General features: G+C 38.1%; 1 protein-coding gene across 3 annotated transcripts in view; it reads right to left on the bottom strand.

Annotated features, from left to right (window-relative positions):
* Positions 1-13,251, bottom strand: part of ppp1r21 (protein phosphatase 1, regulatory subunit 21) — a 72,711-nt gene that overhangs the window by 5,680 nt on the left and 53,780 nt on the right. For all 3 annotated transcript variants that reach the window (XM_052011407.1, XM_052011405.1, XM_052011406.1), the window contains 7 exons: positions 11,464-11,591; positions 7,692-7,844; positions 6,748-6,840; positions 5,947-6,201; positions 5,112-5,147; positions 4,688-4,804; positions 1,729-1,827 (listed from right to left, as the gene is read on the bottom strand). In XM_052011407.1, coding sequence (XP_051867367.1) covers positions 1,729-1,827; positions 4,688-4,804; positions 5,112-5,147; positions 5,947-6,201; positions 6,748-6,840; positions 7,692-7,844; positions 11,464-11,591 — 881 coding nt within the window. The remainder of the gene's footprint in view (positions 1-1,728; positions 1,828-4,687; positions 4,805-5,111; positions 5,148-5,946; positions 6,202-6,747; positions 6,841-7,691; positions 7,845-11,463; positions 11,592-13,251) is intronic.

Genomic DNA, 13,251 nt, shown 5'->3' with positions numbered 1-13,251 from the left:
ATCTATTCCTTGTTTGACTGATGCCATATCTAGAATAATAGATACCAGCCAACACTGTATACACCCTAAAAGAATGAAGTGGTCAAATCATTCTAACTTAATACACCAAAATTTTTGTTTTTGTGATGAATTACTTTTCAATTAATGGTCTAGTATGTTTCTATTTTTGCACAGTTTTCATTGACGTTTATCACAACTTCTCTATTCAGCTGTGGATGTTTTGAATCATGATTTCAATATCTAAAACAGAATGCAACTCAGTTCTACAGAAACAAGAACAGAAAATGTTAAAAACATACAGCAAGCCAGGCAGCATCCACGGAGAGAGAAAAGCAGATCCAACACCCCAGGTCAAAGACCCTTCCTCTGACAAAAGTGTTCTTAGCCTAGGGCATTGATTCTGTCTCTCTCTGGCCTGCTGAATGTTTCCAGTATCTACAATTTTTTGATACAACCATGGACTTCAGTGTGTGGCTCCTTCAAAATGTTGGGAAATCCTGGCTCTTTAACCTTCAATAATCCAGCTCAAATGGATCCTCCCAAAAATCTCAAAAATTTCTGGTTTCACCATTCCATATAAATTATGTTAGCTGCATATGACAATGATTTACTTTTTGGATGTTGAACTCAAATAATCCAGCATTCCAAATGCCAGCTGTCATACTTAGTTTATTTTAAATATGGCAGACTGAAAAAGCTAAATGGAAATGTAGTAATTGAGAGCATATGCACCCAGACATTTCAAATTATTTGCAATTTTTTCACCTTGATTTAAGAATAATTTAGTTATGCAACACTCTGCGCACGAGCATGGACATGGAATAAGTCATAAAAATAGCACATTACATCTATTGCAGATTATAGTAGACAAGATTCACTTAAAATTCCATGACTTTTTGATACAAAGAAAAAGGGACTGTATATGGAAATTGCCCCCATGGTGAGGCAGATTGCAAATTAAGCAAAATCAGCAGCAATATGTGGACCGATAACAATTGTCAGTGAGTTCCAGTCATAAGAGCAGTGCCAATGATGTGGTAATAGGTCATTTTGGTGTGCAAATGTTATTATTCAAAATTAGATATACAAAGTTCATTTAGCAAACTTGTAAATATTAAATATTGTGATACAATTGAGGTCTAGGAATAAATAGATTGACATGCAACTTGTTCAGAATGAAGTTAAACCAAGACTGGTAAATAACCTCATTATAGCTAATTACATGTCTCATATGTAGGTGCAGATAGGGAAAAGAGAATGAGTATACTTTGACAGAGATGTAGAACAACCTGATGCAAGGCCTCAACCCAAAATGTCAACCATTCCTCTGCCTCCGCAGATGCTAACTGACCCACTGAGCTCCTCCAAGCAGTTTGTCTTTTGCTCCAGATTATAACATCTGCAGTTTAGAGCAGTGAAAGACAACTTGAGTTGAAACAAAATTCCTGTGTGTTCCTGAGAGGTGGACGTGAAGGAGGATGCAAAGAGGATGCTTTCTCTTGTGGGAGAGTCTGGGACCAGGGTAAATTTTAATAATAAGAATCATCGACTTAAGACAGAGTTGAGGTGACATTATTTTCCTCTCAGAGGGTACCAAGCCATGGGAATTATTTTCCTCAAAAGAGCAGTGGAAGCAGAGTCTTTGAATATTGTTAAAGCAGAATTAGAATTGCTGTTATAAATAGTTAGCCATAATACTACCACCACAGACTTGTATTTCTTTCCTACCTGCAATCGCACAATGTTCTGATTGGCAACTTTTACTTCTTCCAGGTGTATTTCTCTGGACCTCTCTGCAAGTGCTAAGCGTTTAGCAAGGGCTCTGCACTGCAAATTTAAAAGAATAATTCAGTATCAGTGCTTTCAACCTCACACAGTCAATTACACCGTAATAACATTCTGGGTTTAGAAGTCCAAACACAGGAGGCCTGCAACCCTATTTCATTGCTGCAGGAGAGCCAGCAGAGGACTCAGCTCTCGACCAGGCTCCCTGCAGCAACAGGGAAAGCAGGGCTTTGTGTCAAGATCCCAGCACAGCAGTGCCTTCAGTAACACATTTACATTATATATAAACATAATACCATATTGATTTTTTCAGGCGCTGATTCTGTTAGCGCTGATTCTGTTAGCGCTGATTCCAGGGAATGCCTTGAGCATTAGCATGGTACCAGCGTAACAAGAAACCATCTGTAGTTTGTAAACTGCCACAATGCAGCTGGAGCACATTGGATTTGAAATATTTGATGACACAACTTCTTAAATTAATAAAAATTCATATAGTACCTTTCACAGCCCTGAGATAATTCCATTGTGATATACAATTCACAGCAATCATGCAATTATAATTTGATACTCTATGATATAGAGTGTGTGATAAATATTGTTCAAAGCACTGGGAATAACACACGTGCTCTTTCTCAAATTAGTGCCACCTTTTACACCCACCAGAACTGCAGGTGACACCCCAATTTAACAAATTGTCCAAAGGACAGAACTTATTTTATTCATTCATTTTTCAGGATCTGGGTATTGCTGCCAATAGCAGCACTTATTGCTTATCGGTAATTGCCCTCAAAAGATGGTGGTAAAGTCTATCCCACAGGATTATTTGGTAAAGTTCCACAACCTAGGCCCTGTGATGTTGAAAAAAAGATATTTCCAAGTCAGGACAGTGTGTGACTTCATGGGGGAATATACAGGTTCAGCATTCAAATGCATCTTAAGCCCTTATCCTTCTTGGTGGTAGAGGTCATGGGTTTGGAAAGTCAATTAATGTTGCTGAGGCAGGCAAGTTCAATGCATCTTATAGTGGGTACACACAGTAGTTCTAAATCAAGTGGACTGCTTTGTCCTATGCTTTTTGAGAATTATCAGAGCTGCACTCATCCAGGCAAGGGGCATGCATTTCATCACTCTTGACTTGCATTTGGCAAATGATGGAAAAGGTTTGGAGTGCCAGAAGGGAAATTACTACCTGAATTTATAGCTAAGGAATTTATGTGGCTGGTCCAGTTGAGCTTCTGGTCATTGTTGAACCCAGCATTTTGATAATGGGGAATTGGCAATGGTAATGCCGTTGATCATCAGGAGTAGGTGGTTAGAGTCTGTTGTATATGGTTATTATCTAGAATTTTTGTGCCGCAAATGTTAGCCAACAACTCAGGCGTGAATGTTGCAATGTAGGTGAGGACTGTTCATGTGTTAAGGAGTTGTGAATAGAGATGAACATTGAACAATCATCAGTGAATGCCCCCACTTTAAGCAATACAGCCCTCTAAGAGTTCTTAGACAGTTCCTTGGGATAAAGGCTGACTTCCATTCCAATTTTGAGAGTTAAGTTGGATAATGAGGCCAATGTACAAACTGCAGACTGTTCCACAGATAGGACAGGTGGTGGCAGGTGGGGTGGGCAAACAGGTATTACACATCTCAGGATTGAACATGATATCTAGGTTACAAAGTTTCTGGATCAGTTTTAGATGGTTTTTATGAAGAGGAACGAAGTCAGTAGTCAGGGAATAGATTGCAACAGGCAATACAGACAACAGTTTCAGTCTTCCAAACTATTACTTGTAGAAAATCACTGCTTATCCAGTACTGAATGACAGACAAACAGTCTAACAATTCCGAGACAATGGAACAGCCAAGAGTGTTGGGTGCGAGGCAAAGTGGGTGGCATTAGTGTATTAGACAATGGAGCAACCAAGTTGAATGCAAGGTGGTGTGGCTGTAATTAGTGTACTTGTGAAAATTGAGTATTTTTGTACGACTTTGCTGAAGGGCAGCATGCATATGAGAAATAGGAGACAAGGATTGATCTTTGGGAAATACCAAAGATAGCACATATGGTTAATTAGATAACAGAACCAAGTGAGAATATTCATACACAACTGGATTACAGTGGAGAGGCAATGAGACACAATTTTGCAATCAATTGCAAAGGTTATAGATAAAGGGCAACAAGGATGAATGGATCATTTCTGTCATCATCACACAATGTGTCATGAGTGACTTTGCCAAGAGCTATTGCAGTACTGAAACAGGAGAAGAATGGTACTTTGAGATTTGCTTTTTTCACTTTAGGGAGTAATTTGAAGGAGAGGGAGATCACATGAGAGAACTGACACAGAAGGGATTTTGGATAATCAACAGTTGTGGAAACGGAGTCAGATAAACAGAAGATGGGTCGATTGATATTGAGGAACTAGAGAGGGCATAAGAGACAACAAACTAGAGAAGAGTGCAAGTTCAAGGCTCAGCTGGCAATCCTACTTTAGAGTTCTGGCCTGGTGGCCTGAAAGAAAAAAAAAGTACTAGACGCAGCTGACCACTCATTTCTCAAATCACAATGACTGTGCACGAGTTATCATCTGCCTTAGAGGTGGTGACCAATGGAGGCATGGGAAGAGTATGATATCAAAATAGTGGTAATAAGATAAAGAGTAGAGCGCAAGACAGCAGAGAAGGGGAGGGGGAAAATAAAGTCTTGAATTGCTTTATACAAATGTAGATAGTTTCTTTCTTCATTCAAAAAGTGCAAAGATGCAGACTCATTGAATCTGAATTTCTCTGCAACATGTACAAACTTTTCAGTTAGTTGAAATAAAATCTTTCACTTTGAACAAAATTGATAAAATGTCAAGATGTGAAAATGTCCAACACCAAAAACCTGTTATGTTAGTATTACCTCTGCATGAAAATGCACCGACTTGCTGTCTGCTATTTGAAGCTGTGATGTTAGCTCTGCCACTCTCATCATGTAGTGACTTTTGATCAAGTGTTCCCGTGACTCCTCATCTGGAATCTAAGAGTACACACGTGGGATATTCTTTCTCAGAGAAACTTCAAGACCTGTGTGTTTCACTTCAACATTAAAAATATTTTGTGCATTGACATTAAACAATTAGTCCATACAAAGTCAGAACTCAAATCTCACATCCTTTTCTACATAAACCCCTCAATTTGATGTTAAACTAACAAAAGTTAACCCCCTAAATTCTTCTAAAATTCCACATCTTGGTCACAATCTAACATTTGTGCATTCATAGAAGGAATTGCAAGCATCCCTGGTACATTTAATTCAATTAAGAACTTGAATGGCATTACTGTACCTCATTGTCATTCGTGTAAGTGGTCAGCATTCCAACCTAACAAAAAAAAAACATTCAAATCACTCTAAAGTTCAAATTTAAGCTACCAAAATATGTTAAATAGATACCACATGGAAAAGGAGATGTCTTGTTTGAATGTGTAGTTTTGAGAGGAACACAGAAAAAGTGCTGGAAGCTCAGCAGGTCAGGCAGCATTTAGAGAGTGTCCTGATGAAGGGTCTTGACCCAAAACATCGACTGTTTATTTCTCGCTAGATATACTGCCTGACCTGCTGAGTTCCTCCAGCACTTTTTAGTGTGTTGCTCCAGACTCCAGCATCTAGACAATGTCATGTCTAGTTTTGAGAGGAAGCATCTTTAAAATAATCCTTTTTGGTCAATGAACAATACATAATCATTAGATTATGATCTCACAAATTTCTAAACCACCTGCATTCAAGACACTGGGTTGCGATTCCCTGACAGATCTGTTAGTAAATTACTGCTCAATACAAAACTGAACCAAAGGATTAATATGGCCTTGAGAGATTCAATATTCTCACCTGAACTAGAAGTGATTTCAGCCTTTGGGTGATTTGGATAGGTGGCAAGGGGTTGATGTGGAAATGATAGAAGGGAAGGGATTAGGGGTGGTAAAAATAGTCCAATGAAACTTAGGTTTGGCCCATTCATGAAGAATATCTGCAGGGGTAGGCATTGGAAGGGTAGTGAATTCCTGTGACTATAGACCTGCAGTTTCATTTTCAGGACGAGTCTGAAATTTTTCTTTTCGTTTTACAAGATAAAGCTCAATTCTCAGTCCCATTGAATTTAAGTTTAAAAAAAAATCACTCACTTGACTAGTATTTCTGATTGGTTCTTTAGAGTCCTTTTCAACACGCTCCAAATCTTCAATTTTGGAGATAGATCCATTTGCTTGTATAGAATCAATTGAAGGCAACTGTCCAGAAATTGTTGATCTGTATTGATTTTCTAGGTCATTTATACGCTGACTCTCCTTCTCCAGTTTTATTTTGGCTAACTGAGCCTCCAACATCCAGTGCTCTTTCTCCTGCTCCAGTTTTGTTATCTTCTCTTGGCTTTGTTGCACCTACAGAAGTTGGAAAAATTACATGGTTACAAGTTTCTTCTTTCGGTAACTGCGCCATCCTTCAGACCATAGCTGATAGGGCAGGGCTGAACTATTCCTGTGCTACTATTTAGTCTGGTCTATTAAATGGGAATTACAGTCAGAAGCAGCTTCTCTACTTTTATCCCTTGCCCCTCAATGCACCCGAGAAGCACCACACAGGAACATTAATGCAAATAAGCCTCACTTTAAACAAAACTTTTTCTATGCATTAATTCTGACAAAAATCACTGTGTGTGATACTGGTCAATTTTTAACCAAAAAGCAAAAAACAAAACTGGAAATCTGAAATAAAAATGGAAAATTCTGGAAATAGTGTCTCTGGAGAGAGAAACAGAGTTAGCATTTCAGTTTGTTAACTGGTGGCATGTTGTAAATTTATGTCACATTGTTTTTAACTGCACAATTTTATTATGGGTTAATTTTATGATTGCAAGGGGAAATTAATGAATTTAAGTGTCGGTTTTTATACGAAAATTCCTGAAGCATTGCGAGATGCATCTTTACCTGTTGTGAAAGACCTTCACGGCTCTCAGTGGAACTTAAAATGGTCTTGCGATTTGCCAAGGCCTCATCATATGGTACTGATTCCGGACAAGACTGTAACAAGATAATTCAATAGCATTACCTCCAATAATTTAAAAACTCTACAGAACAAAGCAAATAGTATTCAATAAATTCCAAAACTATTCAAAATATAATTCCCACCAACTATTATATCCTATAAAAGACTCATTGGTCATACAGAATCAGAATGAGGTTCTGAATCCCCACTGCGTTTCCACATTTATGTCACATCAAGCACTGATTAATGAACATAATGTAACTACCATTGTTCACCTGTTATCCTGACAATACTAGTGTCACCCTCTGTACATAATAAACATACAAAAGATTTCATGTATTATATGTTATTTATACATTGTTTTTAACTTCACTAAATTGTATGCATCAGCCAATAGAAAATTGTAGAGATTCATTGATACAAGTGGAAGGCAAATAGGAGGATAATGATAGGCAAGGCGTTCATAACCCAGATGATTACTTCTTTGGTATCAAGGATAAACTAATCTGTAGACTTTAACTGCAAGAGATTAGAACAGGTCTGTACCTACATACATAAATGATGCTATTACAGATCAGAAAGGAAAAGCAAAGAAAAATTGCAGGGGCTGTAAACCTGAAAAAGCAAAGTGTTGGAAATGTTCAGGTCAGGTAGCACCTATAGAGAAAGAGTTGCTTTCTCGACAGATGTTGCCTGACCTGCTGAATATTTCCAAAACTTTGTGTTTTTATTTCTGTTATAGACAAAATATCTAGCTACTGAAAAAGAATTCTTATTATAAGAGCAACAACAAAAAAAAACACTTGCTCTATTTCCTTCCCCATTCCCAGCATTAAAAGTACCATGAAGTTAAATGAATTAGTTTAACAGTAATACATTTACAAACCTTCTTTAGCGATTTAATGTAAGCAGCTGCTTTCTTTTTATTCTCCAACATACACTCTGCTGAGAGGGGATCTATTACACTCATTCCTCTCTTTGAGCCATACACTGAGGGAGCTGTGAAGAAGTCTAAGTTGTTGCTGAAGAATGTACAAATCTAGAGACAAAAATATGGACAAAAGTATAAATCTATGCATATCTATTGGAGCGAAGACCTGCCCAAGTCTTTCAAAGATGAACAGTACTGAAGCAGAGAATCAGAATGAAATGGACAAATAGAGCCATTTACACATCATTCTTTGAAACAGCCATCCAGTTTTCAATGAATATATTAATTGAATTGTTCTATAGGTTTCTTAGCCAAAATATAAAGTGAAAACAGTCAGCCACTCTACTCCAATGTTTTAAAAGTGTATGCAACCTAACTGGTAGTTTTTCCAATCATTTGTTAATCCATATGATGTGAAAAGATAGATTTCTTCCCCACATTAACACTTCAATTATTAAGACAAATAAAAAAAAAATTCTCTTGCAATAAATGCCAATGCAAGAACAAGAGTAGAGGTGTCTTACTCCAATTATGTAGGGACCTGGAATATTGTGCATCGGTCTGGTCTCCTTACCCGAGGCAATACATATTTGCAACTGAAGCAGCATATCAAATGCTCTCCTCATCGATTCCTGGGATGCAAAATTTGACAAGCAGAGATTGTAGCATACAAAGTTTTTAAAAAACAGGTGTGGGAGGTAGATACAGGTTTGTTTCCTATTGAAGGATATCCTGAATCAGAGTCTCCAGGAAGTAGTGAGTCTTTTGAAATTTCTCCTCAGTTACCAGTAATACTCAAGGCAGAGATCAATACATTGTTAGATACAAGAGAATAAAAGAAAAGGTTACTGCCAGAAAATAACACCAAGGTAAAAGATTAGCCTATTGAATGGTGGGGGAGCTGAATGGCCTATCCCTACTTCTATGCGTTAGGTGCTTATCTACAAGCACTATATTCAAAAATGAAGTGTCTGTATGTGAGATACTCTTTCTTTTCTAAAAAAAACTTCAGGTTATCACTGCATGGGAATCTTTGGCAATACCTGCAATGCAAAATTTCTCACTGTTACAGTTGCAGGCCAGATTAGTTAATGATTCATTCGCAAAAGGAATTTACAAAATTGATGATTACCAACTGAGATGAAAGCCCATTTCCAATGAACAGCAGACCTCTGGAACAGGCTGGCTGTTTGCCTATTAGAAGCCAATTTACCGAATTCTTTCAAGAATTTAGCCAATTTCTAATAGATCAAAATTCAGACTCTCTCCATTACTCATCTCTAATGTAGCGAGATATTTTTCTCTGCAGCGGTTTCAACTTGATGATCTGAAATGGTTGTAGCGCTTGAAGCATAATCTGCGCAAATTGGTGCACCTTCCATTTTATAATCTACTTTATTGACAATGTAGCTAAATATTCTGTTGGTCTTATTGATTGCTTCATTGCAACAGTTAGACATGTTTAGTTTTGTTCAAGAGTCCTAGATATTTATCAATTTCATTAATAATGCCATTTAAGAAATGCATACATTGCTTGCCTTTACTTCAGAAGACATTAATATTATCTGCATTGTGTTTCATTTGCCTAAAAATTATTCTATAATTGATCTGTGTAATTCAGTCCACAAGGTAAAGAACTGCTTCTTTTAGTTTCACTGTTCTTGTTTGATATCAGTGACATATGTGATTAAGTAGCATTGAACAACTTAATCTAAATCATACATGCAAATAACCAGCAATGATCACTTGATCAATTCAATTCTTCCACCCAGAAGGTGAAAACATTTTAGGCACCATTTCACAATGGACTGAATTTTGTTGAAAAGAATACAATACTGCAGTATTGTGCTGAATAGCTGCTTACACTCACATACTTCAATGAATGCCATAAACATAATTAATAAATGCATGCTCAAGACAGTGGATGGAAATGGAATAGAAAGATCACATTTAAAATGTGGTTTGCGAGTAAACTGATTTATAATCAGTGAATTAGAAGCTCCAATTAACTGGCTGGATTAGTGACCCTAACTTCCTATTGCAACTGAATCAGTTGATGAATAGATCTGATTTAGTTCAAGTGTGACCCTTCACCCCCAACACAATTTTACTTCTGTCATAAATAGGATGCCCAAAGATTTAAGTAGCTCAGTAGTAGCTAGTGTTTTTTTTAAAATGTAACTGTAGTGAAAGGCAGCATTCAACTGCTCTTGTCATAAAAGCAAAGATACTGCATTAAAAAATTCTCTAGCTACAACTGATTAGCCAAGTAGTATGAACAGAAGATTGGCTAGCTAACAGGAAAGAATGGATATAAATGGGTCTTTTTTTGATTGGCAAGAAGTAATGAATGGTGGCCACAGGAATTGTTGTTTGGCCTCACTTTCAATACCTTCATCCATATCATGGAAGTTGTAAGCAATTGTGATTGTTAAGTTTGCTGATGACACAAACTTACATAAGAAAGCAAATTGCAAAGAAGACACAAGGACACTACAAAAGAATATAGATAGGTTATGTGGGTGGGCAAAAATCTGGCAAATGGAGTACAATATGGGTAAATGTGAAACTGTCCATTTTGGCAGGAAAAATACTTTTTAAAAAAAACTAAACTGCAGAGCTGAAATGCATCTGGGATTCCTAAAGCATGATTTACAAAAGGCCAGTATAAAGAGCGCAAGTAATTAGGAAAGCTAATAGAATGCTATCAATTACTGCTACAGAAAATTAATACAATAGTTGAGGGGAGGGGTTTAGTAAGCTTCAGTTAAGTAGGGCACTGATGTGAGAACATATGGAGTAAAGTGGGTGGTACTGATTTCTTTAAGGAGTTATGTAAATGCATTGGGAGCAGTTCAGGTAGGTTTATTAGACTGATACTTAGAGTTGTCAGGTTGTCTTATGACAAAAGATTGAACAGGACAAGCCCATATGCCGTGGAGTATAGATAAGTGAGAGAAACCTTGATTGAAATGTACAAGATCCCAAGTGGTGGATGCTGAGAGGATGTTTCCCCTCCTGAAAAACTCTAAAACAAGGTGTCACTGTTTAATAATGTGGGGTCATCCATTTAAGACAAATAGAGGCAAAATTTCTCTCTCAGAAGGTATTTTTGAAATTCTTCTCTTCAAAGTGCCAGCAGAAGCCAAGTCTTTCAATATTTTAAAGGCTAGGATAGACCTGTGAGTAAATGGGGGGGTTAAATGGGAAGCAGGAATGTGGAGTTGAAGTTATCATCAGCTGTGCTAGGATCTTGTTGAATGAAGGAGCAGGATCAAGGAGCCAAATGACTAACTCGTACTCTCAATGTGCGTTTTCATAATCTTCCTACACACCTCTACTGCAAGTGATTAGCCAATCATACACTCAATTTTGTTATCCATGAATAAAACTAAGAAAATTCAGGAAAAATCAGAATATAGCCCAAAAGGTACATTAACATTTCAAATGGGATATTTTCAGTTTTGTTTTGAGTTCTGAACTGCTTCATTCCTATTCTAAGTAGGCTGATCATATGAAGCCACACACAGATGACAGACCAACCACCTTCTGTTACAAACTTCTTACGAGGCTGGGAGGCCATTTGAGCAGATTACACACTCATTTCAACTGGCTTTAAGTTGTTTTTGCAAATTAGGATTCAAAGCTTGTGTTTGTGCTATAAGGAAATATCAGCAACTTAAAAATTGATAGCATTTTGCAGTAGTTCTTGGTTGTGAATAGTTACCTTTCCTGTGACATTTGACAATGCTACAATAGAAGATAAAATGCAGTCATTGGTAGTTTTAAGCTTCTGCGTAATGGTGGGTAGTTCCTGCTCCAATGAAATCTTCTGACTGTAATGTTTGGAAATATCTAAAGATAATAAAAACAAAAATACATTTGTCAAAAGATAGTAATTTTGATTTTAAAGACTTTTTCACTTTTACACAAAGATTATGTAGGTTTTAATGATACACATTAAAATTTATGATACATCTATTCCTACACAGGATTGTAGGTGTCACACAGATAGTATGCTCAGTACAACAAGGAAAAGGAGGGTCACTCTATTCAGATAGCATCCCTTTAAAAACCAGAACATCTTTGGTCCACTAAAAGTGGCTCCCAGCTTTTTGCAGAGTTTGAGTCACTACAGTGAGCAAACCATCAAGAATTGCTGACATTCCAGACATACTTGGAACATTCATTTATCTATTAATGTATTTATCTGCAGACTGAATGAGACAGAGTTACCTGCGTTAACCCCATATAACTTGATTTATTAAACAAACCCGTTGATCCTTTTCTTGAATGATTGATCTGTGTCTTGTATAACGCTTTTCATAACTAGCACTTGCAGCTAATGAATGACTTTTAAAGTGTAGTGACTGTTATAGGAATCATGGCAGCCACTTTGTTCACATCACGATCCTACAAACAGGAGTGAGAATGACTAAAAATTTATTTTACTGATTTTGAGTGAGGGACAAATATTGGTTGCGATATTGGGGATAACTTCCTGCTCTTCTGAAATAATTAAGTGATATTTATGAAGTCTACCCAAGAAAGGGAGCCTTGGTGTAACAGCCCATCTAGCAGTGCTGGACTCCCTCTGAACTGCACTAGAACTTCAGTTTAGGTTTTTTGTGCAATTAGACTTGGATTCACAAGTCTGTGACTAAGACGCAAGTGCTACCAGTGATCTACTGTCGTTTAGCAGGTTATTTGTAAAACCAACTCAGATTTGAGGATTTGGTCTCTGAAGTTCCTACCATATATTCATAGAACAGTAAAGCAAGGAACAGGCCCTTCGGCCGATGATGTTTGTCCACAGAGGAAATCTGGGTGATGCCCGTTTCAAAACATGGGAGAAAGATATCAGGATTTTTGGAGTGGAGAAACGGGCAAAATGTGAAGTTTAAAGACTGGGAAATACAGTGGGAGCAAGTGGTGGGAGAGATGGTGCAGGGATACAAGAACACAGGTAGGACCAAGGCTCTGCTACATTGCTCCTTGAACATTGCATGCATTCAATATGATCGCTGGTGTACCTTGGCATCAAATCCTTATCCCCTTATTTCGTCTCTCTTAGTGCATAAATGTGTATTGATCTTAGCCTTGAATATACTGAAGAACTTCATTTCTATAACATTGTATGGAGAATCCCAAAAGATTCGTTACTCTCTAGGTATCAAAATTTCTTCTTAATGGCTCTAAATGGTCAACTTACATTGAAACTGTGACCAGTTATTCTAGGCCTTGCAATTACAGGGAAAAATTTCTCAAGAGCGTGATAGGATACTCGCTACTTGCTTGGATGAGTGCAGAGCCAACTCTCAAGTTCAAAGCAGCCTTTGGGGAGAGGGGGGGGAGAGAGGGGGGGGGGGGAGAGGGGGGGGGGGAGAGGGGGGGGGGGGGGGAGAGGGGGGGGGGAGGGGGGGGGGGGAGGGGGGGGGGGGAGAGGGGGGGGGGGGGGAGAGGGGGGGGGGGGGAGGGGGGGGGGGGGGGGGGGGGGGGGGGGGGGGGGGGGGGA

Source organism: Pristis pectinata, chromosome 3, assembly GCF_009764475.1.
Source record: "Pristis pectinata isolate sPriPec2 chromosome 3, sPriPec2.1.pri, whole genome shotgun sequence".
In the NCBI taxonomy this organism is placed as follows: Eukaryota; Metazoa; Chordata; class Chondrichthyes; order Rhinopristiformes; family Pristidae; genus Pristis; species Pristis pectinata.
This window is presented reverse-complemented; position numbering and strand designations above follow the sequence as displayed.